The sequence below is a fragment of the Dromiciops gliroides genome, chromosome 4, assembly GCF_019393635.1.
Source record: "Dromiciops gliroides isolate mDroGli1 chromosome 4, mDroGli1.pri, whole genome shotgun sequence".
NCBI lineage: Eukaryota > Metazoa > Chordata > Mammalia > Microbiotheria > Microbiotheriidae > Dromiciops > Dromiciops gliroides.
The window spans coordinates 196,417,997-196,445,470 of record NC_057864.1 but is presented as its reverse complement, the minus strand read 5'-3'; the positions used below and the strand labels follow the sequence as shown (position 1 = coordinate 196,445,470).

At 41.5% G+C, this 27,474-nt stretch overlaps 1 protein-coding gene across 1 annotated transcript in view; it reads left to right on the top strand.

Moving 5' to 3' along the window:
• The window catches only part of TEX2 (testis expressed 2), a 161,371-nt gene that overhangs the window by 112,214 nt on the left and 21,683 nt on the right, over positions 1-27,474 (top strand). Inside the window, 7 exon segments of the mRNA XM_043963451.1 lie at positions 8,800-8,845; positions 8,848-8,868; positions 8,871-8,947; positions 12,459-12,467; positions 12,469-12,504; positions 12,506-12,560; positions 24,108-24,240. Coding sequence (XP_043819386.1) covers positions 8,800-8,845; positions 8,848-8,868; positions 8,871-8,947; positions 12,459-12,467; positions 12,469-12,504; positions 12,506-12,560; positions 24,108-24,240 — 377 coding nt within the window.

Here is a 27,474-nt window from a genome sequence, read left to right as displayed (position 1 = left end):
TGCATTCTTCTGGAATAAACACTATTTGATGCCACATCCTCATCGTTACCATCATGTCTGAAGACACAAAAATATCACCAAGCTCTTTTTTTTGTAGAACAGAGAAGTAGTGAGTCTTCCAACTGCTTGCAAGCATATATTTACCAATTTAACTTAATTTTTTGTTTTGTTTTGTTTTTTGTTGTTGTTGTTTTTTTTTAGTGAGGCAATTGGGGCTAAGTGACTTGCCCAGGGTCACACAGCTAGTAAGTGTTAAGTGTCTGAGGCTGGATTTGAACTCAGGTACTCCTGACTCCAGGGCTGGTGCTCTATCCACTGCACCACCTAGCTGCCCCCCAATTTAACTTAATTTACCTGAGAGTTTTATTGGTTTTTGATGAACTGATTTTTTTCATGTTATTTTCCAGAATGCCACAACTCCTATTGAACCCACTCTTGTAACAAACAAAACCAGTCAACAAAATGGCCTCAAATGACAGTATATTAAGTAAGCATTCTGCACTCTTGGACTCCCACCTCTTTGCCAATGGGAGGGAAATGTGTTTTATCAACTGTTCTCTGAGACCAAGATTATTCATTCCATTTCCTCTTAGTTCTGCTAACTTTTAGGTTGTTTTTTTCATTCATGTCATTGTAGTCCTTGTGTGTATTGTTCTGCTGGTTATGCTTTTGTCACTCTGCGTCACTTCATACCAGTCTTTATATGTATCTCTGAATGCTTCACATTACTCATGTCTTAGGGACCAGTGGCATTCCTTTGCCTTTTTTTTTTTTTTTGTAGGGCAATGAGGGTTAAGTGACTTGCCCAGGGTCACACAGCCAGTAAGTGTCAAGTATCTAAGGCCACATTTGAACTCAGGTCCTCCTGAATCCATGGCCAGTGCTCTATCCGCTGTACCACCTAGCTGCCCCCTCCTTTGCCTTCTTAGGCCACAATTTGCTCAGGATTCTTTGAGGCAGAAGAAATAAGGGGGGAAAAAAAAAGAAGAAATAAAGAGTGAGTGCATTCCAGGTGTGATGTATGACTTGCACAAATAAATGGAGATGGAACTGGGAGCAGCCAGTGGCCCAGTTTTGCTGGAAATTAAGAGCACAGGAAGGGGACTAACATGAAATGAATGTAGAAAGGCAAATTGAAGCCAGACTGTGGAGGTCTCTGCCAGGCTAAGTGTGCATTTGATCCTAGAAGCAATAAGGAGCCATTGAAGGCTTTTGAACAAGGATGTTGCAGAGTTAGTTTTCTACCTTTAAAATAGTCTTGGTTACTATGTGAAAAGTGGCTTGGAAAGGGGAGAGAGTGATAGTAGTGAGACCAAATGGGAGAATATGGCAGTAGTCCATGCTTGAACTAGGGTGGTGACTGAGAAAAGGAGTCAGATGCAAGAGGTATTTGTAGAGAGATGGACAACAGACAAGACTGAGCAACTGACTGAGGGAAAGAGGAGTGAGGGAGATTCAGAGATGACTTCAAGGTAACAAACCGTGGTGACTAGGAAGATGGTAGTGCCCTCCACTGATGTAGGGCAGTTGGGAGGAGGGGCAGGTTTATAAGGAAAGATGCATCCATTTTGGATGTATTGAGTTTGATATGCCCATGGGACATCCAGGTTCATTTCAAGGGTTTGGTTTTTTTTGTTTGCAGTTCCCTGCTGTAGTTCAGCCACATTTTGTTCCTGATGTTTTTCTTCTTGGGGGTCCATCCTGATAAAATACTTGGAAGGAAATATCAGAGAATGGAGTCTTTTAAAAAAAATTTTATCAGTCATCTCTATTGATTACAGTACACATTCCAAATACACATTTCAGGCTTCTTTATTACAAAAATAATGTGTACGTGATGAAAACTTGTTACACAAAATGAAACTGTAAAACCTTAAAATTAAATCAATAAAAAACCAATATTTTAAAAAGCAAAACAGTATACTTGTGATATTGTCAAGAGGAGGCAAATTAAATCACAACTTTATTTACAAAAATACTCATCAAGCTTTTTTTTTTTAATAATAGCTGCCTCTAGATTGCCACATACTAAATCTTAACAGGATAGCTTGCATTTATTTCCTTAAGTTAACTGGGATAAAACCAAAATTATTTGGACAAATCTGCTACATCAAGTTCTGCTTCTTAATCAAAGTAAGATAGAAGACAGTTACCAAACAATTTTAAGGGGAGAATATCTATTTTATATTGAAAATCTTCACCAAAGCCCCTGGAATAAAGTTTTATTTTAAATAAAAAAAAGATACACCCAATGTTTGGGAAGGTTTCACTCTTAGCAATATGTGAGTCTTTGCACACCAATAGATTCTGCCATGAGTAGTAATTTCTTCAACAGATGATCTAAATGGAATTTGCAATCTGTGCTAATTTGAGAAAGCTTAGTTTCTACTTTATTGTCTATCTAAATAATGACCCAAACTTCATTTACTTCTTAACTTGGTTGTCTGTTTTGAAAATTCACATAGTGGTAGTAAATAACTTGCAGTTTTTATAAAATCCAAGAAAATGAACTATTCCCAAATATCTGGTTCAGTGTGGTGGCTATCAAAAATTTTAAAGTTACTAGTGTATGGAGCAAACTGCCTCAGTTTACCCAAATAACTCGAGGAGACCACCAAGTCAAGCAGAGACAGATTTATAACATTCCCATGGGAATGGGCAAACTCAATGCCTGAGCCATGCTAGCTAATACATGCCTTGACCTTTTATAGGAATGTTGGTCAGAGGGGAAGTCCCCATGCACATTAGGGCAAGCTCACAATCCCAAGCTCACAAGCCCAGGGTGCGTTTAGCTCGTGATCAATGTATGGAGACATGCATACGTGTTCCAGGAACAAGGGGGAAAAGGGGAGGGGGAACAAGGTCAAACCAAAGGAAGAGGAAACGGGGGAGTGACAGTCAGATATTTCAGATCTCACAGTTCCCACTGACTCCGGCCCCTGTCTCTAAAGATATTCAACCTGAATAACAGGAAGAGTCACTCAGGTGCTTCAGCATTGTTCTGTAGTCGTGTTAATTCTAGAAGGATGACAGGGTTAAAATTTATCTTCGGCTATGTTGGGAAGTCAAAGAAATAGAATAAAGAATAAAAGAATAACACATTGTTGGGACCCTAGGGTCAAGGGGATTCTGCTCTGAGAAAAAGAGACATGTCACTTAACATCTGGTCTCAACTCAATTGCTGCGTCCTGTGCCGAGCCCTGTCCTTTCTTCTTGAGTCCCGAGTATTGAATTGGTGGGCAAACTCCCTGACCCACTCAACAGAGACTGGGGTTCTGACACATGATGGATTGCAGACAAAACTAATATGTAGCTGACAAGTGGGGAGACTGAGCAGAAGTAAAAATACTGTTAATTGGCAATAAAACTTAAAGGAGACAGTGAGAATTTGACAAGCAATAAACTTCAAAACTAACTATACTGGGGCAGGGTGGGTACCTTCCAGACCCCATCCTCAGAGTTTAATCTGACTCAAATCCATAATCATATCATACACTAGGAACAGATGAACTGTTCTCAATGACTTTATTTTTGTTTGTGGGGTTGGGGGGAGGGTGTGATCAAGGTTAAGGGACTTGCCTAGGGTCACAGAGCTAGTAAATGTCTGAGACCAGATTTGAATTCAGGGCCTCCTGATTTCAGTGCTGGTGCTCTGTCCACTTTGCCATCTAGCTGTCCTATAGATTAGCTCTCAAGATAACTGAACAAGACTACCACTTTTCCACGACACCCCACCCTTTCCTTGTCCCTAGAGAGATAAACTTGCAGACCTTTTCTTATTCTAGTCCAAAAAACATCCCAGTATTTGTCCTAGGAACATGATCATATGTTTTATTTATGTTTTTAGGTGTTTGAAACTTTGTTTTGTTAAATGTCAGTTACCTCCCTGCCTTCCTTCAAGACGCCCCTCAAGCACTACCTTTTTTTTTTTTTTCTCCAACCAGTCTTTATTTATTTATTCATCTGATTTGGAACTAGGAGTCAAAGTGGTCTGCATTGATAGCTCCTCTTGCTAGTTTTTACAAACAATGCCTGCCCCTTCTTCAATTGCTTCACTACTACAGCTTCTCAACCTCAGCCTTCTATCCTCTCTCTATGACTTAAATCAGAGCTTCCTGAAACTCAGTCAAGTACTACCTTTTGTAGAAGTTAGTGCCTTCCCCTCCAAAGTTATCTTGCACATACTTTGCAGGTGTGTTGTACATGCGTCTCTCCATCTCTGCATATAGACAAGTGGTTCCCCTTGTTAGAATGTAGATTTGGACGAATTTACTCCTGTCTCTGTATCCTTAATGCCTAGCACAGAGCTAAATTAAATGGTAATTGCTTGCTTGATCATAGTGCAGAAGCAGAAACAGAAGCATGACTGATCTGCAAAATGTTTCCTAAAGCTGTATCAGCTGTAGCGTAGAGACAGCAGTATGGAGGATGCCAGAAAAGGCTGCATCAAGATGTCATCAGGCCTGCCCACAGGAACCAAGAAATTTAGAAGAACAGGACAAATAGATGAGAAAAAGGACTTCTTGTTCATTGCATATATATTAGGCACAAACCCTTCTTCAGGGGCAGCTAGGTGGCTCAGTGGATAGAGCACTGGCCCTGGAGTCAGGAAGACCTGAGTTCAAATGTGGCCTCAGACACTTGACACTTACTAGCTGTGTGACCCTGGGCAAGTCACTTAACCCCAACTGCCTCACCAAAAAAACAAAAACCAAAACCCTCTTCAACTGGCCTTTCAAATGAGTTAAATTCAACTTAGTGGCACTAAAATGACTTAACTTATTAACAAAACATGTGACACAGAAACAGTGAGTTTATAAAAACAGTTCTTATAAAGAAAAGAGGTGAGGTATTCTGAATACATTCCCAACTTTGCTGTAAAGGATAAACAGTGGTACTGTTTATATACCTGATTCCAAATTTGAATGTCGTGAGTTATGCCATATTTTCTCCATTATTACCAGTTTTTGCTTTTATGATAAACAGTGGGTTAAATGCCCCACTAGTCCCCAAACTGTTTAAAAAGTTATACAGGCTAATAAAAATGCTGACAATAGTGTTTTCATTTATAAATATAAATAGTTTTGGATTTACAATAAATTTTTAATTTTCTTTTTTAAAAAGTTAATCATATAAAAAAGGCCATCCTCCACATTGCCTCTATAGTGATTATATCATCAGCTTAGCCATAAAGGTTGAGATGACCCGCTGCTTCTTGTATTCTCTCTGAGGAATGGCTGGGACAAAAAACAAAGTTGGTGAAGTGGAATGGGGAGAGGATCTGCTGTACTGTGGGAGTCAGCGGTACACGTTCAGTTTTGAGCAGTGGGGATTTTCCATCCTAATCCTTCCTCTGTTCTGGGAGATTATTCCATTTATTGTTTGTTTGGTTTTTTTTTTAGTGAGGCAATTGGGGTTAAGTGACTTGCCCAGGGTCACACAGCTAGTAAGTGTCAAGTGTCTGAGGCCGGATTTGAACTCAGGTACTCCTGAATCCAGGGCCGGTGCTTATCCACTGCGCCACCTAGCCGCCCCGAGATTATTCCATTTAAAAAAAAAAAAATTTTCGGCACAGCCAAGATGGTGGAGGAAAAGCAGTGAGCTCCCCAAGACTCCTCCAAATACCTTCAAATAATGCCGTAAGACAATTCCTGGAGCAGCAGAACCCACAAAAGGACAGGATGAAATCATTCTCCAGCCAAAGATGACCTAGAAGGTCGGCAGGAAAGGTCTGTTGTATCAGGGGGAGGGTGGAGCACAGCCCCAGGCAGGCCATGCCAGTGAGCCAGGCCTTGGGAGACTCTGAATCAGCTGCAGCAGCAGCTGCTTCTGGAACTTAGCCCACAGGTGGTGAGGAGGTTGAGCCATTGGCCAGGGAAAGATCACAGGAATCTCTTTGCTGGCACTGAGGCAGGGCTCTGTTGTTTTGCCCATGCTCGGCCCAGGTCACAGTCTTGGGTGGCAGCCCAGCTTGGGGAAGGATACAAGCATGCCTGGAGCTTGTGGCCGCAGTGTAGCAGGATTCTGTTCTGAGTTGGAGGTTTGCTTCCAGACCAGAGCACAGGCCAGGGAAGTGGTGAATGTGCCTCTCCTTGAATTGTACCACCTTGGAGGAACTACGGACTTACAAATTCCTAGAAGTATCTCAGAGAACAGCTGCTCAAACTCCCCTGAAGCTTGGGACAGTGCACCCTCCCCGCTGGAAGCAGTGTCCCACTTTAAGAAGGAGTTAAAAGTCAAGAAATAGACTAGAAAATGAGCAAACAGAAAAATATGCTGACCCTAGAAAGTTTCTATGGTGACAAGGAAGATCAAAATACACCCTCAGAAGAATATAACAAAGTCAAAACTCCTACATCCAGAGCTTCCAAGAAAAATATGAATTGGTCTCAGGCCATCGAAGCATTCAAAAAGGACTTTGAAAATAAAGTAAGAGAGGTAGAGGAAAAAATGGAAAGAGAAATGAAAGTGATGAAAGAAAATCATGGGGAAAAAAAGTCAGTAGCTTGCAAAGCCAAACTGACCAAATGGAAAAGGAGGTACAAAAGCTCTCTGAAGAAAAGAATTGCTTAAAGATTAGGATTGAGAAAATAGAAGCTAAAAAAAAAGACAACTTAAGTGGCTTGGTGGTAGAGCCTGAAGAATTGAATTACTTAGTATCCATTGACTGTTGTAGTTTGTATTTTGCTCTTGAGGCAGAAGGGCCAAACAGAAGATTTGTGAGCAGAGGACTACGGTGGTCAGACCACACGTGACCTCAAGAAAAAAGGGAACCAAGTGTATTGGGAGTCAGAGGGACTTAGGGTCAGAACCCAACTGCTGCCTTGTTCTCTGTGTGACCTTGGGCAACTTACTTACCTTCTCTGGGCTGCAGTTCCATCATCTGTAGAGTTAGTTCCCTTCTAGTTTTAGTTTCCATGATCTTAAGGAAGGTCTCTAGCAGAATTTACTGAGAAGATTGCATGGCATGGTGTGAAAATGGACATCCTAATGGCACATAGATGCACAGTAGACAGAGCACTGGGCCTAGAATCAGGAAGAACTGAGTTCAGATGTGGCCTCAGACACTTAACACTAGCTGTGTGACCCTAGGCAAGTCACTTAACCCTGTTTGCCTCAGTTTTCTCATCTGTAAAATGAGTATCAGTACCTATGCCAAAGAAAACTCTAAATACGGACACTAGGAGTCAGATGTGACTGAAATGACACAACAACAAACATCATAAACTGGGACAAACACACACACAAAACCAAAAGAACAGGCAGTCCACTAAAATATGAAAGAATACAGGAAGAAAAGTGATCCAGAAGACTTTCACAGCTCTTGAGCTGCCTAACAAACTGCTGGAGTGATCTCACTACTAAGCAATATCTGATACTATAAATAATCATGCATGGCATTGTACTAGGCGCTGATAGGCAACCAACTCTTCTTGTTCTCTCGGCCCTTATGAGAAAGATAGCACTGGTCTGAATTCCACCTGGAATATCCAGGACATAGAATGAATCTACTGCATGATAATGAGGTGGTAATGTATATACTCATCATAGATTACAGGTGAGGAGAGAATAGACCTGTATATCACAGCTTGAGACTGGCAGGAGGGCAGGCACAACCAGCAGATTCATTCATCATGGATCTCTTTAATTTGCTCTACCTAAGGCCCTTTGTGTAACAGACAATCTTAAGTCCCTGAGCACTGAAAAATGCATTTCATCCTAGGGAGCCGGACTCAAACCCACTTTCCTAATTCCTTATTTCACTACTTTGGGAAGACAAGGGTTACAAAATGTGTAATATACATTTAATCATTTCTCATTTCACATGAACTAAATAGGGCTTGGTCTTTCCTTTTGTGAGCAATAAAGATCTTGGGAGATAACAGGTTCCATAGACAAGGAAGGATGCATATGATCCTTTTTATAATTCAAGAAGGTTTCCCTTTCCTGGGGAAGATGGAATTTTCAGAGCTCCTAAAACACTTGCTTTGGGAAGAGCAAGCCAGAATACAAGGATTAGCTATTCAGAAGCCCTGTGTTCCAAATAGAAAGAATAAATTCATTCTTAGGCCCAAGCAGCTTAGAGCAAAAGAAAAAAAGATGTAAAGATTTCTGATTTTTAATCCTGGGCAATTTGACTAAACTTTTAGTACAAAATAATAGTAAAATTAAAAGGAATTTGCAGGGGGGCAGCTAGGTGGCACAGTGGGTAGAGCACTGGCCCTGGATTCAGGAGGACCTGAGTTCAAATCTGGCCTCAGACACTTGATACTTATTAGCTGTGTGACCCTGGGCAAGTCACTTAACCCCCATTGCCTCACCAAAAAAAAAGGCAGGGGGGAATTGGGCTGACATCCCCAGTACCGTATTGCTACCCACAGAGTAGGGAAAGACCTAGAGAAGGGCCCGTCCCCATTGTATTGGACAGATCCTCCATGGAGAGTTTATGGGAAGCCATACAAGAGCTCCCCCCAAGTTGAGAAGCCATGGATGGGTTGTGCTGCACTGATGGAGAAAGAAGTGTCTATGCCAGTGAATCTATCTATGTGTTGAAATATTAGTACAAAATATGTAGCTATCTTAAAGGCAGACCTATAGAAAAAGAGCAGACCACAAGAGGAAGCTGCCATAATCTTTCATCACTGACTGGTACAGGGAGGCATGGTGGTTGGGGCATTTTTTCCCCCATTGGCTAATACTTCAATCTCTGAAAGTCATATAAGTGGGGGCTGCTTGTAGAGTGGAAGCACATGATCTGTCTTATGATAGGCTGCTTTTGAATCTTGTGTCTTTTGCCAGTTAACACCAGAGACTAAGCCCCATGAAGAAGAAGAACAGGAAGCCTGGTGAACGCCTTTCTCGGAAGAATATTTGGGACTTTCTAGGAGAGAAATATTGGTCTCACTTGGTGTCAAAGAAAATCCAAATGAAACTCTGTAAAATTAAGGTATTTTTTTTCTTACAGCAAAGTATTCTTTGTAGTTCAGTTTCAGTTGTGAAGATCCCCCCCACCCAATACAAAAGTTTAATACTAGAATCTCCTAAATAAAAATAACTTGACATCCACGACGACAGAACAAAGCCAAAGGGTTTAATGATGCAGTCCACAGACCAGGCAGCCATTGGTTAAAGAGGTAAAGGTAAGTGTGACCAGAGAGAACAGGAAGGAGGACATGGATGGGGCCAGAATCAGCTATACCTCAGTTTCCCTGTACAGTGAGGGGCCTAATCAGTACTAGTTGAGGCAGTGCCTTGTGATGGAAAAAGGACCAGATTAGGAGTAAGGATCCACCCTGTCTCAGTCTCCTCACCCTTGCCCCTAGCTGGGTGATGTTTTGGTCAGTCATTGCCCTCAGAGGCATCAAGGTGTGGGAGGAGAAGGCACTTACTGTGGACTTGAATTCAGGAAAGACCCGGTTCAAATCCCACCTCAACACTCCCTCACTGTATGTCCCCTTGGAAAGGCATTGAACCTCCCTAAAGCTCCCTTTCGTCATATATAAAAGGGTGATGATATATCCAGTATCTGCCTCATGGTGACTGTGAAGGTCAAATGAGGCAATATACAGAATGTGTTTTAGAAACCTGAAAGCGCTACATCAATGACAAGCTATTGCTATCTACCCCTCTCTGGTTGTTTGGCCGTGTCCGAATGAGAGGCTTGTCTTAGATGAGGGATCAAGAGCGATAAATACTTGTGAAAGGAGTGTCTGCTCTGTGCTTTTGGTCTTACTCCTCCTTCCAAGGAGCAAGTCTCTTGGCTTTGTAACATTTTTTTTCCATGTGCAGACAACTCTTAATTATCCTCTCTAATTGAGGGGAGTAATAACATAGACAAACCAAACACATGTTTGGCTTTAGAAAAATTCTGTGTTTAACCACAGGTTAGCTTAGCTTACATCATTCTTTTTTTTTTTTTTTTTTTTTTTTTGTGCTAATGTTGAGATCCTTCTCTCCTGCCTCATCGTGACCCGAAGGAAAACCAGGGTGCTTAGAGGCTGTGCTAGTCAGCCATAAGAACTGCAAGGTCCAGACAAGCCAGAAAGACTTTAAGTGTGGTTGGGGCAGTGGGGGGAGGGGGGAGCAGGGAGGAAGCAGAGGGAGGATTGCACCTCAGACCTGTTTGTTCAGTGGTTTAAGACTCCCTCAACCAGTTGTAGATGAGCACTTCTACAAGCTTATGGTAGTGGCCATGTAGTAATAGTAGCATTTACACTGCACTTAAGATTTGCAAAATGCTTCACATATATCATCTCATTTGAGCCTCACAATAGCCTTGGGAGGAAGATTCTATTTTTAGCCCCATTTTACGGATGAGGAAGCTAAGGCAACTAGAGTGACCTGCCCAGGGTCACACAGCTATAAAGGTATCAGGATTTGAACTCAGGTCTGACTTCAAGTACTAACACTCTATCCATTGTGCCATCTAGTGACTCTAGTCTTGAGAGTTGTCTATTTCCATTTGACAGGTAAAGAAACGGGGAGCGACTTTCCCAACATCACACAGTTAATAAATATCTGAAGTAGGAATCCAAACCACTGGTTTTACTGATTCCTCAGTCATTGTCCTAGCTACCCATTCAGAAAGATCAAGAAAGGTGTTTGGGTGGGGACAGTGTTTGGGTTATTTTTCCCCTATATCATCAGTGACAATGTGAGGATTCTGTCTAATTCAGGTTTAAGAACAAGCATTATCATATTACAGCCTTCTGCAGGAAATAGGATGCAGTTAATATCTCTCCTCACACCTGTTGTGTGGAAGATCTCCCTTTTGATCATGAAGTTCCTGGAGTTTGGACTGAACAGGGAGAGGTTAGGAAGGAGGGCTGAGGGTGATGAGAAGCACAAGTTCGCTTATGTCTTCCGGGTGTGAGGTAAGCCAGCTTTGGCCCATTTCTGAGGACAAGAGAAACATCAGCGTTGGGGATAAGGGGCAAGCAGCCACAATGATTCCTTTCCTCCTCTTGGACAAGTATGGAGATATTTTTATACATGAATCTTTCTTGCCCCACTGCCTTTCCAGATATGTATCTGCAAACAGAAGGGGTTCATCTGACCAATAAGTATGACAAGGTGTGTGTGGGGGGCAGGGTATCTTGTGCTTTCCTGTTCCACTCCAGGAGATGTACTACTGAAATACTTAAGGGGAATGAGGGAGACATCTTTTATTCGCCTAGAGTAATTAGATGAAAACATTAAAATGATATAGTTGGGGAAAATGCATAATCCTGGGTATGCAGTACAGGGAGAAAAGCAGCATAGTACATGGAAGAAACACTGACTACAGCAGAGGACCTGAGGATGAATCCTGAGGTCTGAAATTTGACACCCTGTGTGATCTAGTCAAGTCACCTGATCTCCCTTACCTGGTTTCCTTGTCTGAAGAATGAGGGGTTTGGGACTGGATGGCCTTTGAAGGTCCCTTCCAACTCTAGAACGATGATCGATGTCTGGGTCATGGGTCAAGACTCATTTGGTATGATGCGTGTTATCTAACCCAGAAAGCTTTAGGGGGCCAGCCACCCTCAGCTGTCTTCCTCCAGCTCCAGCCCTTGGATGGAAGTAGCTGAAGTACTGTCATTTTAGATTATGGTATTTTACCTACTTCAGGGGGTGAAAGGGACAATATAGGCTAGGCCTCCAACCTCCCACTGCTTAGAACATCATTCCTACTTTCCACATTCCACAGCAATTTGCTTACAAGTTAGCATTTGGGTTTCCTTGTCTCCAGTGGAATGGACTAGATAGTCCCAGTAAGGGGTCTGTAACCTGGAGTCGATTTACTTGTTTTTCCTAATGGTTTTGTTAACAATTTCATTATAACGGATTTTCTTTGTAATCCTGTATACTTATTGTATTTATTTAAAACATTATTCTAAAAAGGTGTCCACAGTTTCAACAGGCTGCCGACGGGGGCATATGTATGACACAGTCTATGTGTTCGTTTCTTTCAGCTATCTTTTTTTTTTTTTGAGGTCTCTGAGGACAGCTAATTGCCTATGAGTACAGCCTGTCTGACAGCAGCAAGCAGTCATAACTGCTGCAGAGAGAAAGAGTCACAAAGATCAGCTCCTCTGACCACTGAGCATTCAAATTTAATGGACAGGGTTTTCCTCCCAGAGCCTGAGACCACTAGGTGCAAACTGTCAGTGCCAAATGCATGTCTGTCTAGACATCGTGCTGTTTTCTTACTGGCACTGGTCAGCCCAGATCACTATAGGAAATTTCTTTCAAATTAGTGCTTCAGTTTAATTGTTTTCCTGGGTGGAATGCTAATAAACCCTGTTGTTGAAAATTGGTCCTCTGGGCAAATACCCCCCGAATCTTCTTCACCCCTGCCATCTCCCAACCCATAGTTCATATGAAGCTTGATGCCTCCTTATCTCAGCAAACATAGAAAAATGATGATTAGGCTTTCTAACTTCTCTCCTTCCTTGTCCACTTTCCTTCCTTCCTAGCTCCCATATCATTATGAATGAGCTAACGCTGACGGAACTTGACATGGGGCGTAGCTGTGCCAAAAATCCTCCAGGCTTTCAAACCCTATGTTGACCATCAAGGTAAGTTTTAGTTGAATACAAGAGGATGTTTACAATGGTTGCAGGATTTCTACATGGGTATCAGATTGATAACAAGAACTTTTTTCAAGGAAGTAGGATTCTTTTTGTGAAAGAAACATTAAAGTTTGTTCCTAACCACTTAAGTTAGTTTGATACTAATAACAAATAAGACAAGCTTCATCTTGAACAATATCCAGGGCCAGGGGCAGCTAGATGATGCAATGGATAGAGCACCAGCCCTGGATTCAGGAGAAACTGAGTTCACATCTAGCCTCAGACACTTGACACTTACTAGCTGTGTGACCCTGGGCAAGTCACTTAACCCCAGTTGCCACACACACACACACACACACACACACACACACACACACACGCGCGCGCGCGCACCAAAATAAATAAATATATCTATATATATCAGTGATAGTATTTGCATCCATTCTTGGGAAAGGCAGGGAGAGGGAAGGAACCAGATGTTAATAAAAGGCATTTTAATGATGATGATGACTTAATAATGGGCGGCAGCATAGTATAACAGAAAGACAGCTAGCTTTAGAGTCAGGAGCACCTGTGACCATGTCCTGCTTCTGACATAGACTAGTTGTGTAACCAGGAACAAGTTACTTAGGTTCTAAATGGTCTCAGGCAACTATAGTTTAATTTTTTTTCCTATAATGCTAAAATGGGGCAGCCATGTGAACATTTTTCAATACTTGGCTGAATCTGGTACCATAAGGTATGTACAGCGTTTGTTTTTTCTTCAGTGCTTGAGGCTGTTTATTTGTAATGCTTCTAAAGGTACTTTATGGGCTAGATATATTTTGTCACAATTGTTAATGCATTAGTAAACTATCTAAAATTTTTAAATAATATATTCAATTCTTTAAAATATTTTGTTGATTTTTGTGATTTTTTTTTCCCCAAAGATGTTGAGAAGCTGTACTGTAACAAAATGTGTTCATGCATATGAGTACTGTGAATCTAGAAAAGAAGCGTATCAGCCAAAAGTCGCCTTCTAAGCAGTAATAGCTGTGTGTTTGTATCCAGGGAAATAGTCCTCTTCCACCACAGAAATAAATATCTGACTTCACAATTGTTGCAAACTTTAAAAAACCAGCACAGTTAATTAGTGTGTAGTATTTATTTACATTGTTATTTCTCAAAATTGAAATGAGCATCTTAGGTCATGCATTATATAGGATTCAATTTCAGAAAAGATGTTTATTTTGAAATCTCCCCAAGTCTGGGAGACTGTGGGCCAAGAGTTTGGCTGCTTGAAAACAGCCTGCAGACAACTGGCAGTTCTGTCATGTAGGAGATCTCTCTGTCCTCACTGAAGTGAGCAATCATGGATCTAAATGAATTAAGAAATTGACATACTAATGAATGCTTTTCCAGTCATGACTTTACCTGGGAATTCCAGGTAAGGAAATTCCTTCCACTGATGCAGATCCTACCACCTGTTCTTTGAAGGGGTAGTTGTCCTAAGAGAGATTGCATGATTTGCCAGGGTTTCACAGCCAGTATGTGTCAGAGTCAGGATGGGAACCCAAGGCTTCCAGAATTGAGGCAAACTCTAAATGATTAGTAAAAGTCACACATCTATCAGTGAACCACAAGGTTTTGATCTTGAGGCTGAAATAATGTAGGAAATGGACAAATGCATGTAAAATGTGCTTCAGATTTTTCAGAAAAGTTCTATTTTTACTGAATGTTCTCTTTATGTATGTATATGCATACACAACTAAGTCTTATGTGTTGCATTAAAAAAAATCTTCCAGAATTTGTGATTTCAAATTAAACCATTATATTGAATGAGGATAATGATAAATAAAAAAGTTGTTTCAGGAAGGTACAAGTCCTCAGTGCAGATCACTGTATTGGAGTTTTTTCCTTTTTTTCCTTCAAAGATGTCATATGTGGTGTATTTATGTAAATAGAAGGGAAAATAAACTGATTTTTTTTCCTCCCTTCCTCTGATTTGATCTATCCCTTCAAGGATAGGTTTTTTCTGTTTTACCCAGAGCTATATCATTTATTAACCTTCAACCTTTCAGTTTTTTTTTGTTTTACCCAGAGCTATATCATTTATTACCTCCAACCTTTTCAGCTGAGGGTATACCCCCTTTAAGTAACTGGTGCTTTTTAAAGTGAGTGCTCTGTGTAAATACAGTATGTTATGAATCCTTAGAGGTCTCCTAAATATGTGTATGTCTTTTGGGGGGGGGGGTGCAGGGGCAATGAGGGTTAAGTAATTTGCCCGGGGTCACACAGCGTCTAAGTGTCTAAGGCCAAATTTGAACTCAGGTCCTCCTGAATCCTAGGGGCCAGTGCTTTATCCACTGTGCCGCCTAGCTGCCCCCCTATATCTTTTTAATTAGTAGTGACTTCCAGTGGGGAGAGGGTGGGAGAAGGGACGAAGCCCTCTTTGGAAAGGTCATAGAGTAACTAGCATGTATACTGTGCTTTAAAGTTTGCAAAGCACTTTATACCGTTTGATCCTCACAATAAGCCTGTGAGGTAGATGCTATCCACCCATTTTAACAGATGAGGAAACAGAAGCCCAGAAGAGTTAGTTGATTTGACCACTATCACACATAATAAATGTCTGAGGCAGGATTTGCACTCAGTTCTCCTGACACCAGGGCCAGCACTCTACATGCCACCTTGCTCCCCCTCCAAACTCTTATTGAACATATAGTATGTAAAATTTGTCCTTATGGGAATGGAAAGATAGGCACCTTATGTAAGTTGGGGACATTAGATTGTTTTCTTAATGTGAATTTCTTCTAAGAATTCTAAGAATTTCATTCTTCTTTAGAGAATTATTAGAACTAACTTGAAATGTAGATTGACACTAAGGGAATTATGATTCAGGATGGATAAGACTTTAATTAGTCCAAAAAGAGACAAACCCCTAGGGATCCAGTTGATTTTCTATATCTGCCTCCTAATTGTAATTCCTTTTTATAGACAAATTGTTCAAGAGAGATTAGAAGATTAGATTTGGTTTCAGTTTACATTGGAATATTTGACCTAAGGTAGAGAAAGTACATTCTCATGATCAGAGAGAGGTTTTGGAGAATATGAGTGAGATAAAGTCTGCAGCTGACCCTTTAAAATCTGACTTGTGAGGCATCTCCAGTTTGATGAAGGAAGTGGGTTCATCTCAACTTCCTGTGCATGGCATGAGTTAAAACTAAAAGGTCACAGAGCTGAGATTTTGGGGGAACTTGGAGGTCAGAATGTTGAAAGGGAACAGGGATTGGGGTGGAGAAGAAAACTGACTCAGGTACTGAAATTGTTAGGGAGGAAGTCCATGGATGATGGCAGCAAGGATCTGGACAGGATGATGTGAACTTTTAAAGGAAGAGATGTGGAACTGAGGCTGTCCATGCAGCGTGAGGGTCAGAAAGTGGCAAGTAGGTCCCCATGGGACCATGTGGAGAACAGGTATAGAACACCTCCTTTCTTGTCCCTGTGTGCTTAAGGGTGTGAGAGAAGGAAACAATGCTGAGTGACATCGATAACTTAGAGAAAGCTAGATTTTTAGTGAGAGAAAAGGTCTAAGATGAGAGCAGTGTGACTTGGAGGCAGAAGACCTAAGTCCCCACCCCAGCTCTGGTCATTCAGCTCTCGTGACCTTGGGCAGGTCACCTAACCTCTGGAACTCATCTAGAAAAGAGGGACTACATGAATTTTAAGTCCCCTCCAGTTCCCTGTCTATGACATTATAACAATATAAAAGGGTTCTTAGAGGACAGAGGAAGACAGAGACACGGGAAGGCCAAGGCTAGGTAGGGGAACGAGTGGAAATTGACTATAGCAAGAATGTGACTTATAGCTTAATCCTGCATGGTTTAGGTCCCCAGGCCAGGCAGTGTATGGGGGATAAGCAGGGAGACCATAGGAGAGTCCCTGGGGAATTACAGTCTGGGGGCTAGACAAGGAAGAGGGGTGTGCCATTGGGGGAGTTGGGAGCACTTCCCTGAAGCCTATGGAAAAAGAGCTTTGCATTCATTTGCCGAGACAGCACTAACAAGAACTAACTTCACTTCCTTGAGCCCCGTCCTGTGACATAAATGTTTTAAGTGCACAGTATCACATCCACTTCTCTTTGTTCCTGTGACTTGGTACTAAATTTATTTTGTGTTAACTGAATACTTCAGAGGAGTGAAGCTAAAAATGATCCAAAATACTCTTGAGCTCTTGATTTCGAGTCAGAGGGCCAGGGTTCAAATGCCAGCTCTTTAGTGTACTGCCTGTGCAGTGCTGGACGAGACCCATGTCTTCTTGAGGCCTTACACATGAGGGGGGTGGATAAGATCATCCATAGAGCCTCTACTAGCTCTAAGTACATGGTCTTAATGAAGAGGCTTCAAGAGGACACCAGCATGGGGCAGCTAGGTGGTGCAGTGGATGGAGCATCAGCCCTGGATTCAGGAGGACCTGAGTTCAAATCCAGCCTCAGACACTTGACACTAGCCTGTATGACCCTGAGCAAGTCACTTAACCCCAATTGCCTCACCAAAAAAAAAAAAAAAAAGACACTGGCAGGACCATTAGAGGTGATATGGGCTGCATTCACTCTGTGTGGCCTTGGGAAGTCGCTCAGCCTCACTGGGCCTTAGTTTCCTCCTCTCCAAAATAAGGTGGTTGTTTTAGATGACTTCTAGCACTGTTCATTGCCATACTAAGTTAGAGCATGTGTGTGTTCTGTCATCCTGGCTCTTTCTGACTTATTTCACCTTGAATGAGAGATGACCCTTCCAACATCATTGCCCTCTGTGGTCGTGTGGTAATATGAGGTTGGTGGTCACTGAGATCTCTCTGTGGGAACCAAGGGACAGGTGGAATAACTGGTAGTAAAACAGAGGTTTATTGAGGTTGCTCTCCAAAGGAGTCAGTCAAGCCACCAGAATTGTGGATGGGAATGCCTGTTTCATAGGGTCTTGTTGTAAGCAATGGAGTCTGGTGCTTTGAGCATGGTAAAAATAGTTATAATAACATGGATATAGCCCTTCATGGTTTACAAAACACTTGACCTATGTTGTCAGGACTAAACAAGATAACCTTGGGAGCTAGGTGCTAGCTATTATTATCACCATTTTGTTGTTCAGTCGTTTTTCTGTCATGTACAACTCTTTGTGACTCCATTTGGGGCTTTCTTAGCAAAGATACTGGCATGCTTGGCTATTTCCTTCTAAACAAGGCACAGATGAGGAAACTGGAGGCAAACAAGAGTTAAGTGACTTGCCCAGGGTCACACAGCTATTGAGTGTCTGAAGCAGGATTTGAGCTCCCAGAATTTCAAGGACAGGACTCTTATTCAGGGCACCTCCTTGCTGCCAACATGGTGGTGCCACCTTGTTTAGATAACCCTCTTCTGTTAACATACCTTGAAGATTCTAGGAGAGACTCTACAATGATCATACTGCAAGGCTGAGTAAGTCACTCTTCCTGAAAATGGAAAAAACAGTTGATTCTCTTATTCTGTGGCTTTTTGTATTCCTTGATGGGAGACAGCTGCAGGTTGGTGGTTTTAAGTTAAATGTTATATAAAACACCCTTCACACTTGTAAGAGCTGAAAAAAATAGTAATTACATGTTTAGTAACACTTGATTCCGGGTGGGTTAGTTAAGATTCTGCTTGTGAAATGTTCTTATGTCCACATTCTTTAATTCACATTCTTATTCCGTTTATCCCTAATAGAAAGGCAGCCTTTCTTGTCATTGTTAATTTGGTTGTGAAATTCAGATTCAGCATGTGCTGACTCACTGGTTACATAACAAGTGGTGCTCAGCTGTCAGAGCCACATGTGATCACTTTTTCAGGGTGCTTTTCACCTACTGTATTGTCAGTGAAGAAACTTGGTATTTATTTGCACCTGGTTTGAAAATAGACGGTCCTCATGGGAAGGGAAGAAAGTCTAGTCATTAGAATGATTTACTGTGACTCAGGAATATTTTCTTGCACTTTGAGAAAATAGGACCCATAGATTTAGAACTAGAAAGGACCCGAGGGGCCTAGTCTAATCCCCTTCTTTTTCACTTAGGGAAACTGAGGCAATATCTTTTATTAAAGATTCTTAAGCCTTCATCTACTCACTTATTTCTTTTAATATTTCAATGGATCTGTGATCTCATCATTGTGGCTATCCCTCCCAATGGTGCCACACCTTGGCATCTTGTGCACCTCTTGTTCAGAGAAGCATTATGGTATGATGAGAAGAATTAAAGAGCTGGATTCAAATTCTGGCTTTAATATTCACTGCTGAGATGAATTTCAGGGAGTTATTTGACTTCTCCTCACCTATTTCTTCATCTGTAAAGTACAGTGGTGAGACTTTTGGGTCTTAAAGGTCCCTTTCAGCACTTGGCCTATGATACTGCATTCCCACCTTCCTTCCTCTGACTGAAAATCCCATGCATATCCGTGCAGCCCCTGGGCTCACCACTGGGCCCTGTGACTCAGCACTGTCCCTACATGACAGCAAACATTTTATGGAAGGCACTGTCTTCAGAGATATGTAGAACAGTGAGGGGGTGAGGTGTGGAAAGCCTGCTCAAGCTTCATCTGTCGACTCATTCACATCTCCAGGTTATTAGGGCTATTTTGTGTAGAGCCCAGAAGTTGAAGTTCCTGGGCTATCCTCCTAGTGGCCTAGTGTTCAGTGCCCCACTGCTAGCTGTGCTCATTGCCATGGCCTGTGGTCCCAATTGCTGCTAATGGAGCGGCAACAAGCAGTTACAGCTAGGAGTGGTGAAAGTGAGAAGGGCTGGCAGCGGCAGTAGAGGTGAGTAGAACTCAGGAGCAAGCCTGGCTTCTGACAACAGAAACAAACAGGCTAGGGAAACTGAGAGGGAGTGTGTTGGGGGGGGGCGGGGGAGTGTTTGTCATTTCTTTCTCTAGCTCATTTTATAGATGAGGAAACTGAGGCAAACAGTTAAGTGACTTGCTCAGGGTCACACAGCTAGTAAGTGTCTGAGGCAAGATTAGAATTAGGAAAATGAGTCTTCCTGACTTCAGGTCTGGTGCTCTATCCACTGCCCCACCTAATTGCCCCAACCTGGCACATACGTAGGCATTATATAAATACCTATCGTTTCTCCTTCCCCCGGTCAGTAAATTAATTGTACCATTTGAAAAAGTAGTATAACTGTCTGAGGTGCCTTATAAATAGAGCTTTCACCACCAAAGTGCTTGTCGTTTGATCAAATTTACTAGGTCCCTCTTATACAATACTTGAGATGTAATCAGAAAAATTGTTGAGGGCAGGAAGGCAATGCTGACTTTAATGGGAAATTATACCATTCGATACTTTATTAGGGTGCTATATGCGATTGAGTGGTGATGGGTCATCCACTGTGGATGGTTTTGGAAGCTGGGGCTCCTTGATAATGAGTTTAGGTTAATCTCCTGAGTCTGCTTTAAATGCTGTCCAGTGTCAAAGGACACTTTGTATTTATTTATTTTTTTTTTAGGTGAGGCATTTGGGGTTAAGTGACTTGTCCAGAGTCACACAGCTAGTAAGTGTTAAGTGTCTGAGGTCAGACTTGAACTGAGGTCCTCCTGAATCCAGGGCCGGTGCTCTATCCACTGTGCTACCTAGCTGCCCCCCAAAGGACACTTTGTAAAACATTACCAACATTGAGCCCCTAATGCCAGGGAAATGTCACTGAGTGTATGTAGGCCTCCTTACCTGCCAATTTATGAAATCTTACCACTGGAAGAGAACTTGAGAGGTAGATTATCTCTAAAGTCCTTTCCAGGTCTAATATTCTATGATCTAATCTGATATTCTCCATTTAAATGACATTCATTGCCAGTGGGGCAGTTTAAATGGCAGAGCCTTATCTACAACCTCTTGCAGTACATAGCTGCTGGACAACAGGTAATCGTTTCTGAAGAGTTCAGTGTCTTAGAGATATGGGAGCCCATTACCGTGAACTCTTTTCCAAAGGGCAGATGAAGAAACTGTTAGAGACATTAAGTGGCTCTTCCTTAAAATAGCCCCGTAACTCAGAAGTTAACTCTTACCTTCCAATTTCAGACTGTTCAGAAAAATCATGATTCCCAAATCTTTCTATCAAGAATCCCAGTAGGGAAGAGATGGGAGTAGGAGCAGGGCAGTAAATGAATTTTACACTCTTCAGGAAAGACTCAAAGACCTCAAACTCATCAAAGTTGCTTCAAGGAGGGATTAACATACACACCCAACCTGGTGGAGTAATCTGGGCAGTAAATGAGCCTAACACTCATGTGAATTGGCTCAAAGACCTCAATCTCATCAGAATTTGGCTCTAGGAGGGAATAACATACACATTCAATTGGGTGGAGTAATCTCTCTAACCCTGCAGGAAAATAGGAGGGAAGGGGATAAAGAGAGAGGGACAAAAGAAGGAAGGGCAGAATGGGGGAGGGGACAGACAGAAGCAAATCCCTTTTGAAGAGGGATAGGATGAAAGAAGATGGATAATAGAATAAATATCATGGGGAAGAAAATAGAATGGAAGGGAAACAGTTAATAATAGTAATCATGAAAAAGAGACAAGGGGAAAATTGCACAAAAAACATTTATAGCAACTCTTTGTGGTGACTAAGAATTGAGAATCAAGGGAATGTCCATCAATTGAAGAAGCTGTGCTATATGATTGTGGTGGAATGGTCTTGTGCTATAGGAAATAACCAACAGGATGACCCCAGAAAAACCTGGAAAGACTCATGAACTGATGCATGGTGAAGTGAGCAGAGCTGGGAGGACATTGTGCATAGTGATAGCAGTATTGTTCAGTGAGCAATTGTGAATGACTTAACTACTCTCAGCAGTGCAGTGATCCAAGACAATCCCAAGGGACTAATGAGGAAGCTTACTCTCCCCCTTAGAAAGAACTGATTAAAAAAAAAAGCACTTGTGGATTGTATGTATATAGCCTGGGTGTGGTCTTGTGGAGGGGAGAGGAACGGGAGGGAGGAAGGGAGAAAAATTTGGAAATCTAAACCTTATGAAAATGAATGTTTGAAAACTACCCTTATATGTAACTGGAAAAATAAAATAATTGTTTGTTAAAAAATAAAATAAAAAAAAAAAAAGAATCCCAGTAGCATCCAGTCCAATTTCCTTCCCCACCCCACCTTGCTTTTATGAAGAAGCTCAGTCAGTGAATTGGAAATCAAGAGACTGGGATTCTAATCCCCACCCTATCACTAACTCACTGTGATCTTGGGTGAATCACATACCTCCTCTGGGCCTCAGTTTCCTTTTCTGTAAGATGAAGGAAATTAATTCAGTGAAGCCACCTCCTTTGGACTCTTAATATCACAATTTCCAGTGGGCTTCATGGGAAGTAAGAATAGAAAGTAGAATGGAAAGAGGAAGGAGTGTGATGGTAGAACCTCCTCCTCTGTTATCCTATAGGTTGAGTTCTTTTCTGTTACTCCATAATTTGTGGGAAAAGTTGTTTAACCTCCATGTCTAACTTCATTATCTTAGAACTCAAGTAGAATTAACAAAGAGCTGACTTCACAGAACCCCTTTCAGAGAGGGACTATGGAGGGCAGCTAGGTGGTGCAGTAGATAAAGCACTGGCCCTGGATTCAAGAAGACATGAGTTCAAATACAGCTTCTGACACTTACTAGCTGTGTGACTCTGGGCTAGTCACTTAACCCTTGCTGCCCTGAAAAAAAAAAAAGATTCTCAGAGAGGGACCATGGCAGAGATTTTGTGCAAAGCTTGTTGTTGGTTTTGATGTGGTGGGAAAATGGGGTACGGGTTGGGGTTGGGGTTCTTGGGAATTCCTCTTTAAAGAATTACACCCTCTTGCACACAAAACTTAGTTAGAATAAGGTGATAGTTTATTTAGGAGCAAGGGAAGGGAAGGGTGGGGGGAGGGAAACCATGAAAGAAATCCTTGGACTTTTCATGGGGAGATTCGGCATAAAGCACATGGCTCAGAGGTACCAAATCTCCTCGAACAGGAGACTGGAAGGTACTTTTATAGAGGACTGATGGGGGTAGACCATCTTCCTGTGGAAAGTTCCTTTAGTGAGAGAGGACCATCCCCCACTGGTGGTAGCTGGGGGAATTGGGTGAGGAGTGGAGGACCATCCCCCACTGGTAGTGACTAAAGGAATTGGGTGAGGGGTGGCTACGGATCCCTCTTCAGAACACAAAGGCCGAAGCCACACCCAAACTTATCTCCCCAGGGTAAGGGAGACCAGAATGAAGGGTAGGAATCCCAAGCTAGCTCAGTCCGATTTGGTTCAGTTTATCTCTCTAGGCCTTATCTGTCCTCTGGTTTAGTTTCTCAAGGAGAAGATTCCTCGGTGTGCCCCAGAGAAATTCTGGGGTGCTCTGTGCTCCATGACAGTTTGGTGGATTTGGGGGGGGGGGCGGGGCAGGTGGCAAACTGGCTGTGAGTACAGTCTATCCTGCCAGATTCTTAGCTGGGAGTAATTTTGCCTGCTGCTTTATTAAAGGAGACTTTTGGGGGAAAAGATTTGGCTATACCACTGAACAGAATTCAGCCTCTACAACATAACCACACCCTGGAAAGTCTAAAAGAATGCAGTGTCTAACACATATGCTAGTCCTGTCCCCCAGTGTTTTAAGATAGTTCCACCATCTTAAGATCTTGTAGTGGACTAGATAAAATATTTATTGGCCTTGGAATCAGGAAGACCTGAGTTGAAATCTAGGCTCTAATATTTAATAGCCATGTAACAATGAGCAAGTCATTTGACCTTTTGGAGAGGGCCTCAGTTTTCTTATCTATAAAATGGGCATAATGATACTTGTAATACCTACCTCACAGGGTTGTTGTGAGAATCAAATCAATGTCAGATTTTGTTGTAGCTGATCTCAATATGTACCATCAATCCATCAACTCAATTATCTGTGGCAGATGACCAACATTTAATGTTTAACTGCAATAAGAAGACTTTTCTTCTCAAACTCCTCTCCATCTTCACTATGTATTTATTTATTTTTCTATATGTCCTGCATTTGTTTAATAAGTCCAGGTTGTCAGGGGCAGCTAGGTGGTGCAGTGGATAAAGCACTGGCCCTGGATTCAGGAGGACCTGAGTTCAAATCCTGATTCAGACACTTGACACTTACTAGGTATGTGACTCTGGGCAAGTCACTTAACCCCCATTGCCCCGCAAAAAAAAAAAAAAAAAAGCCCAGGTTGTCTCATTCTAGTGGAATTTAAGCCCCTTGAAACCAGATACTATCTCCATTTTGTCTTTGTAACACTAACACCATACAGAGGGCATTGTCTAGAAATTCTTGTTGATAACCTATGAGTGAGTCCATTGTTTGTCTGTATTAAGTCAAAACTAAATTTTAAACATAATGGGTTGAATTTGGTTCTAATACCAAAGCTTCAATTTGTATGTTGGCAAGATAAGCAAATTGTAAACTTATTAATCTTATGCTTATGATACTAGTGCTTTTTAAACATAATCTGGAGAATTTATATTGGTTGTCATTTTTAATGTCACAGGTTTCAGAAAGTAACTTTCATATTTTATATTAACACTTCAGGACTCTGGATTGATTTGGAAATGTCCTATAACGGGCCCTTTCTGATGACGCTTGAGACCAAAATGAATTTAACCAAACTGGGTAAAGAGCCTCTTGCTGAAGCCTTCAGAGTTGGAGAAATTGGCAGAGAAGGGTAAGGGATGGCATGAATTCAATAACCAGCATCTAGTTTCATTGTTTAAATAATTTAGTTCCATTTTTTTAAAGTATGTTATGAATTGAATTCACTATTCAAATGAAGGCTTTTGTATGGTCAGTCCATTTTATGGATTCCAGTTAACCTGTTTCATTTTATAGTTTTGTAGAGTCCCATTTAGTAGAAGATAGGAGACTTGTTATGGCTAATTGCATTGCCTTTAAAAAAAAATGCTTTAAAAAATCAGTCTCTTTTGTTTTTACATCACATTCATTTCCACATGTATCCCTATCCCTCACCATTACCCAGTGAGCCTTCCCTTGGAACAAAGATTTAAAAATAAAAAGAAAGAACAGTTCTGTAAAACCAGCCAACATATTAATGAACACCTCTGACAGAATATGCAATATTTCACACCCATAGCACCACACACACACCACTCTGTAATAAAAGGACAGAGATGGATTTTCTTTACTCTCCTCCAGGGTCCAAGCTTGGTTATTATAACTGCATAGCATTCTTTTTCATTTTCTTGTTCTCTCCATTTACATTATTGTCATTTTGTACATAATTTTCCTGGTTCTGCTTACTTCATTCTGCATCAGTTCCTATAAGTCTTCTCATGTTTCTGAGTTCTTCATTGTCTTCATTTCTCATGAATATTCTATTACATTCTACACAATGGTTTGCTCACTCCACTAATCAGGGGCATCTACTTTATTCTCTTTTCTTTGCTACCACAGAAAGTGCTACAGTGAATATTTTGGCCTATACAAGATCTTTCCTTTTGTCTTGAACCTTCTTATAGATTGCATTGTTTTTTCACTGGCAATTTGTCATTTACCTATGATTGAATGTTGACAAACATTTGGCATCTCTAGTCTACCATCTCTCTGCCAAAAGGAGGTATCATTTGTTCATTTTGTCCCTTGGAAGGTGCCTGTCTTAGAAAAGCTATTGTGATCATTAGGCACTTGCTTTGATAAAGCCTTTGAAGAACTATTTATTGGCATTTTAAAAAGGAATGTGATGAGTAGCTGATCTTTTTGGTTTAGGCCCTGGGACTGGGCTGGGCTGGGCTGGGCCCTAATCCAATCAAGTTTTGACCTTAAAAGAATTGACCCAAGGTTTGAATAACTGATAATTTAAACATCCTGGATTGGAATCCATAGCTCCATATTTTGTAGTCCCCTTGGGGAAAACCCCTTGAGTCTCCCCTAATGGCAGTAATGCCAAAGGCCAGCTTCCTTCTGTGCTGGTTAATCAGCTGGTTAATCAAGCTTAGTGCTTGAACACAAGATTATTGGGGTTTGTTGACTTATGAACCCAGTATAAATGCTATTCTTTAGAAATATTCCAGAAGGTAATTGGAGCCGGTGGGTGGGTCATGCAGTTGAGAATGTGTTTATTTTACTTGGATGATTCTGGTGCAAGTAGGTGATTTAAACCCTATTTCTAGTATAACAGTTAGAGCATTGCACCTACTGTTTCTCATCTAACTTCTATCTGTGCTATTTTCCCTTTATTCCTTTCTGCTGTTGTGTTATATAATATGTTTGGACTCGGCAATCTGTGGATTTGTATTTTCTGGTGAGTGGTATTTATCAATGTAGCATTTCATTCCCTGTGAGTGCTGAGTCTTGTCAGTTGTGTATGAACCCATTGTAGAGTTTTCTTCCATCACCTTCTTAGAAATAAGGGTGCCAAACTGGGGGCTTCAGACCGCTGAGATTGGGGAATATTTGAAAAATTTTCTAGGATCTCTGACTTATTCTAGTTTTGTGACCTGAGGGCTTCACTTAACCTTTGTGCTCTGGGTAAGTGGCTGAGAAGGTGCTGAACTACTTTGATAGAGGGAGCGAGTATTCTGTGAGTTCCCTATGTCAGTGAAATCCCAGATCTAATCCCTGTCCTCTCTCACCCTTCTATCATTGTACATCTGAACAGTGGTCAGTGTCTCCCTAATTTCCCTTAAAATAGGTCAGTGTAGTGGACTTTGCCTAGGGTTTCTTGTGCATCATTACAAGTAGAATTACATTATCATTGGAGACCTCAGACAATTGTATGTTTCTTACCTAGTGATCTAGAGTAGTGGTCACAAAAGTGGGGTGTGCAAGACTCTCAATGAGAGTGCAGAAAAACCCTAGAACTATTTATTTTTAAAATTTAAAATAATATTTAATATTTAGATTTACCCTCATTTGATACATATAAGATAGTTATGCTGGTTGGTTCAAATTAGTCAGCCCTGTCCCTACCCCAGCTCCCCAACCCCAAACCAGCCCTTGCCCTGGATCTCATGCTTATCACCCTTCTCTCTCATGCTCATTCCCACTCCTACATTTCCATTATAGCATCCCAAATTAGGGAGCTGGGTTCACAAAGGGTGCCCTGGGCAGGACTCTTTTCCACATGCGGAAGGTAGTGAAAGGTTGGCCCTTTTGCCTAGGAGTTTAGACAGAAGGTTGATTTGCACCAACAAAGTACTAAGGAATTGTAGCTCATCTGGTAGAAGAAAAGAGCTGGTCACAGTAAAGATTAGGTTAGATCAGATCTAAAGCATTTAGTGAATTTACCATATGCTAGACACTGTACTAAAACTGTTGTGGATACATGTCCCAGAAAAACAAACAAACAAAAAAGGACTGTCCCTGCCCTGAAAAAGTTTATGCTGTAACAGAGATAGACCACTCATAAAAGGGAGCTGAAAAAAGATTGCAGAAGGGACAAGAAAAATACATAGTGGGCAAGATTGAAAATTCCAGAGAATTGGGAGCTGAGCCATCTTAAAGAGTGTGAAAAATCTCTAGATATGAGCTGCAGTGTGTGACACCCTTATTTTTCTTGGTCCTCTCCTCCCCTAGTCGCTAACAGTTCCCTTCTCCATCTTCTTCCTCCCACCTGGCTACCCTCTTTCTCCTTTCTTCACTCTGCTTCCTTCACCTGGGAGAGAGAATTCTTAAGGGGTTGCAAAAGTCATAGCTCTAGTGTTGGGAGAGACCACCTCATTTTACAGACGAGGAAACTGAGTTCCAGAGAGATTGGCACTTGCTCAAGGTCATGTAGACATCTGAATAAAGATTTGAACCCAGGTCTTCTGACTCCAAAGCCAGTGCTTTTTAACATTGGTGTACTGAAAGATGTAACATTTAAAAAGTAGAAATTCTATTAAGAAGAGTTGATTAAAGCTTGTGTTTTGCTTTCTTGGCCTTGTTGACATGATCTTTCAGA